The 6,016-nt window shown below is 42.8% G+C and overlaps 1 protein-coding gene across 1 annotated transcript in view; it reads right to left on the bottom strand.

Annotated features, from left to right (window-relative positions):
* LOC140467282 (uncharacterized) overlaps positions 1–5,615 on the bottom strand; it is a 30,519-nt gene extending 24,904 nt beyond the window's left edge. Inside the window, exon 1 of the mRNA XM_072563541.1 lies at positions 4,169–5,615. Within this exon, the coding sequence (XP_072419642.1) occupies positions 4,169–5,603 (1,435 nt within the window). The 5' untranslated portion in view covers positions 5,604–5,615. The remainder of the gene's footprint in view (positions 1–4,168) is intronic.
* Between the last annotated feature and the right edge of the window lie 401 nt (positions 5,616–6,016).

Consider the following 6,016-nt stretch of genomic DNA (forward strand, 5'->3'; position numbering starts at 1 on the left):
TAACACACTTTACCAAGCAAGCACAATGCATACTCTCTCCCACACAACACACATGCATACACACATCAGTCTATGAGATGAATTTTCATTTGCAGATACATTCGATTTTGCTCAAAATGCACAGAATCTGTAGGCAGTCAGTCCATGTTACATTTTATGAATTCCCACTTTGGAAATAGAAGCAGCCTGTCTCAAGGTTGCGATACAGACAGACTCTCACCTCATACCTTTAATGCACCGTGCGAGCTGAGATCTCACTTTTTAAATATAAAATATTAAGTTATCTTGGGACTGTTACTTGAAATAAGTCCTGGAATTTACATATGAATTAATCGAAAACTGCTTCCCCGTTCTAAGTAATTAAAGACTTAACAGCAATCTAGGTTTATTCAATGCATCGCATCAGTTGAATGATACTTTGATCTTTTACTATACATTGTGTCCAATGATCCAGCCCCACTAGCTACATGACGAAGGAGCAGCACTCTGAAAGCTTGTGCTTCCAAAGAAACCTGTTGGACTATAGCTTGGGAGTAGTGTGATTTTTAACAAAATGCACACCATTTTTTATGACAAGTCCAAATATGCCCACTGGATCTTCTGCTCAGCATGAAGGGACAGCCTGACTCAAAAGCAAGCTAAAAGATAAACTGTTGTACTTATGTAAGAGCAAGAACCTGCCAGGTAACATACAATAGGGTAATTCTTCAAGGCTAATTGCTCCTTTGTGTGCACGGACACACAAAATTGATGCCTCTTTATCTTATCTACAACTAGTTCTGCACAACATTAATTGGGCTTTGCAGTTAATAAATTGCTTCAACCAATGTTGAGTATGTTCTCCATTTGCATAGTGAAGGAGTACTTGACATTTGTGAAGACCAGATAGGACTTGCAGACTGATAATGCAGTGTCCATGTGCTCATTTGACATTGCTAGTCTATTCACCATGTAACACTTGAAGCAACTACAGACAGCTACGCTGCAATACTATATTATAGTGATCCTGGTTCACCATTATTGTGTGAATCAGTATTAATTGCACTTAAGAATTATACAACTTGCTCAGACAGCATGTACACCAAATAGTACATGCAAATATTTTTGTTGGATTCTGAGGGAATCTTGTCTTCGAAGGACCCCTAGCCTTTGCATACTTTGAATATGTCGATGTGTTTGTTTATGTGAATCTGCAGCTGCATATAAGAATTTCCTTACGTACCTTAAGGGGCTCCATCCTGCTCTGAAATTCACACTTGAAAGGAAATGGTGCAATGGACTCCCTTTCCTCAACATACTATTTATTCAGCAGCCACTGTGTCTTCTACGTCTGTTGACCAAAACCTATCCTCACTGGCCCGTATACACTTTGGAATACGTGCAGTTCATTCTGCTACAAGACTGGTCTTATCCAAAACCTGGTAAATACAGCCTGAACTATTTGTCTGCCGTGCAAACTTGACATTAAATTAAAGCACATCAGAGCCATCCTGCAAGATAGTAGCTACCAAAAACAGATTATTTCTCACTATATATCATGCAAACCATTCGAACATCCTGGTCCTGAAAAGTGTCCAATCTACCCAAAGTTAAGGTTTCTCAAAAGGTGAACACTTACTATGCAGTAGCAGCAAAAGGGGTGTCAGCCACTAGAAACATAGAGATTTACAGCAAGGACACAGACCCTTCGGTCCAACTTGACCATGCCGACCAGATATCCAAACCCAAACTAGTCCCACCTGCTAGTACCTGGCCCATATCCCTTCAAAGCTGAAAATGTGTTGCTGGAAAAGCGCAGGTCAGGCAGCATCCAAGGAACAGGAGAATTGACGTTTTGGGCATCAGCCCTTCTTCCTGAAGGGCTTTTCCAGCAACACATTTTCAGCTCTGATCTCCAGCATCTGCAGTCCTCACTTTCTCTATATCCCATCAACCCTTCCTATTCATATACCCATCTGGATACTTTTTAAATGTTGCAATTGTACTTGTGTCCACCACTTCTTCTGGCAGCTCATTCCATATAAGTACCACCCTCTGTGTGAAAAAGTTGCCCCGTAGGTCTCTTTTATATCTTTCCCTTCTCACCCTAAACCTATGCCCTCTAGTTCTGTACTCCCCCAGCACAGGAAAAAGACTTTGTCTATTTATCCTATTGACGCCCCTCATGATTTTATAAACCTCTATAAGGTCACCCCTCAGCCTCAGACACTCCAGGGAAAACAGCCCCAGCCTGTTCAGTCTCTCCCCATAGCTCAAATCCTCCAACCTTGGCAACATCCTTGTAAATCTTTTCTGAACTCTTTCAGATTTCACAACATCTTTCCAATAGGAAGGAGACCAGAATTGCATGCAATATTCCAACAGTGGCCTAACCAATGTCCTGTACAGCCGCAACATGACCTCCCAACTCCTGTATTCAATACTCTGACCAATAAAGGAAAGCATACCAAACGCCTTCTTCATTATCCTATCTACCTGCGACTCCACTTTCTAGGAGCTATGAACCTGCACTCCAAGGTCTCTTTGTTCAGCAACACTCCCTAGGACCTTACCATTCAGTGTATAAGTCCTGCTAAGATTTGCTTTCCCAAACTCCAGCACCTCGCATTTATCGGAATTAAACTCCATCTGCCACTTCTCCACCCATTGGCCCATCTGATCAAGATCCTGTTTTAATCTAAGGTAACCTTCTTTGCTGTCCACTATACCTCTAACTTTGATGTCATCTGCAAACTTACTGACTGTACCTCTTAAACTCGCAACCAAACCATTTATGTAAATGACAAAAAGTAGAGGACCCATCATCGGTCCTTGTGGCACTCCACTGGTCACATGTCTCCTTCACCACCACCCTCTGAAAATCACACAGGTGAGTATATTGTAAAGAGTTCAGTGATGTGATGCCAGGTATGTAGCCCAACAAAGCCAAAGACTGGCAGATACTACCAAATATCATGTCCTTTTGGCTGTTCAAAACAAGGAAAGTACCGACTAGATAATTGGATAACATTTGCAATTGAACATTTGTTGGATATTCTGATTGTGCAAGGAATTACACTGATAAATAATTTAGGATCATCAGTCAGGCTTGCAATGTCAAGCACTGTGTGTACTGCAGCTACACATATTAATATAAAAAAACCCTGTTCTTCATGGTGTATAAGTCTTGCCCTGATTTGCCTTTCTAAAATGCAACACATCACATTTACTTAAATTAAACTGATCAGGTTCTGGGCAGTTATCCACCTTTATGTTACCAATTTGGGTGAATGATACAGTAGTCTCGGAGAAGAACTACAAGAATGATGCCTAACTGCAAAAGACCTCAGCTACTCTTCATGGATTTGATCCAATTAGTTTTCAGCAGGGTAGGCTCACTGATATATAAAATAATTATCAGCCTGGACAGCATCCCCATTGATATACTTCAGTTAAACATATTGGACCAGAGCAGGAGAAAGGCGAAATGATCCAAGGGTGAAACAAACTGGATATATGTCATCTGCAAACTTACTGACTGTACCTCTTAAACTCGCAACTCTACTGAGAGAGAGCTGAGTGCTTCTGGAATACATTGCAGACTAGTGGTTTACACTATCTCTCAACATGCCTTAATGAAGAAGCAGACTGAGGCAGAGATTGCATAATTGCTAAGATAACATAAGGTCTAGAAGGTAATTCAGCCCTGAGAGTCCAAAGGTCACAGTTGATCTCCACCTACCTGCACTATCCTCAGTCCATCAACACCTAAAAATCTATTGATCCATATTAATGGACAACGCAAGGTCTGTGTGGTCTCCTAACTAGTTTTAATTGCATAAGGGGGTGGGGGTTGAAAATGATTTTACTGAATATTTTATCCCCTTTTATCATTCAGTTTTTAGGAGAGGGATTAGGGAATATCTAATTAGCTGTAAAGTCATTGTGGCATATGGCAGGATTAGAGAAATTTCTGGGGATTCAATTTTCTATATTTTATCAATTCCTGAAGCCACTAAATTCTCACATTTCTACTTATGTTTACACCTCAACTGAGTCAAATCATCTCTTGCTGTACAGCAAATTGTATTTCTCAGTATTTTTCATGATATTTATATTTTGTGCTCCAACCAAAAGTTGTAAACAAAGATGAGTTACTTCTAAAACCAATCTATATACATGTACTTACTATTTTCACCTACGTCTTCAGGTTCTTCAAGCAACTGTAAGGTTTTGACGCAGATTAACCCCAACAGAACGAGACACAGGACAATTGTAGTAACATAAAGAAACCATGATAAGTAAAACTCAAATTTGTCGAGACGATTCTTGGGTTTTTGCACCCCCTTCTTAGGGAGCCCAGCAGCAGTTCCTCGTATGTAGCGTTCACTTTTCAACAAACTGTCAGACTTTCCTCTGTAACGACTATCAGAATGGAGGCTGCCCAAATTTCTTGAAAATTGATCAGAATACAAGCTGCTAAATCTGCCTGTATGTAGATCTGAACTTAGGCTCTCAGATTTCCCTGCATGTTGATCTGAATATATGCTATCAGATTTCCTTGGGTATGGCTTGGATTTTAGACTCTGATATTTCCTTGCATATTGATCCGAACTCAGGATGTCAGATTTTTCCGTATATGTATCTGGATACAGGCTGTCAGATTTCCTTGTGTATGGATCCAAATATGAACTGTCAGATTTCTTTGTATATGGATCTGAATTCAGATTCTCCCCAGTGAAGCGATCTGAATACAGTCTGTCAGTTATCCTGCTGTGTGATTCTGAAGTCAGGCCGCCCGATATCCCTGCGTACGGATCTGAAGTCAGGCTGCCAGATATCCCTGTATATCGCTCAGAATATGAACTGACAGGTTTTCTGGTATACGGATCTGAAGTCAGGCTGCCAGATATCCCTGTATATCGCTCAGAATATGAACTGACAGGTTTTCTGGTATATGGATCTGAAGTCAGGCTGCTAGATGTTCCTGTATAGCGATCTGAATATGAGCTAACAGATTTCGTGGTGTATGGATCTGAAGTAAGGCTGCCAGATGCTCCTGTATAGCGATCTGAATATGAGCTAACAGATTTCGTGGTGTATGGATCTGAAGTAAGGCTGCCAGATGCTCCTGTATAGCGATCTGAATAGGAGTTGACTGCTTTCCTGGTAAACGAATCCGAATGCAAGCTGCTGGAAGTCCCCGTGTATCGATGCGAGCTCAGACTGTCAGATTCCTCCGCGTCTTCGTCATCCCCTGAATGGATTCTATCTGTCAGGTATGCAGCCGATGTCCCTGTATAATGTGTGGTGGTAGAGTCAGACACAGCGTCGGCCTGCTGGCGGCTGGACTCGGCCCTCATGTTGGAGACAGCGGCCGGCCTCCTCCTTGGCTGCTCTGGGGCTGGGGCTGGGGCGGGGGCCGGGAACTCAACCTCCCGTTGCCGGAGGCTCTGGCGAACCCGCGGCGCCCGACTGCTCTTTTCCTGTTGATTCTTTTCGGACTGCAGTTGTTGTAATTTTTTCAGGTACACGGACCTGGTGCTGTCGGTGATAGGGCCGGCCGCGAAGCCCAAGGCCTTCAGCTTGCTTCGCAAATCTCTGTCGCTCATTGTCGTCGCCATTTTGAGCTTCGTCACCAGTGCGCAGGCGCAACTCCAGCCCCCGAGCATGCGTACTCGACAAAAGACTCAGAATCTGGGGAAGAGGCTTGAGCCCCTAGTGAGAGATCTGTATCAAATATTGAAAGGGCAAATGTGGTGAAGTGGTAATGGCTCTGCCTCTAGGCCAGGAGACTCGTGTTCAAGGTCAATCTGCTCCAGAGATGTGTAATAACATCTCTGAACATCCTTGTTAGGGGAAAATGTGGTGATCTTGGACCAAGCCCCACTCTGCAACTAGATCGCCAGTTTCCTGACCCATAGGCCACAAACAGTGAACATTGCGAATAATATTTCATCCTCACCAACACTCAACACTGGAGCCCCCTCAGGGGTATGTACTCAGCCCCCTACTGTACTCACTGTACCCATGATTG

This window comes from Chiloscyllium punctatum, chromosome 45, assembly GCF_047496795.1.
Source record: "Chiloscyllium punctatum isolate Juve2018m chromosome 45, sChiPun1.3, whole genome shotgun sequence".
NCBI lineage: Eukaryota > Metazoa > Chordata > Chondrichthyes > Orectolobiformes > Hemiscylliidae > Chiloscyllium > Chiloscyllium punctatum.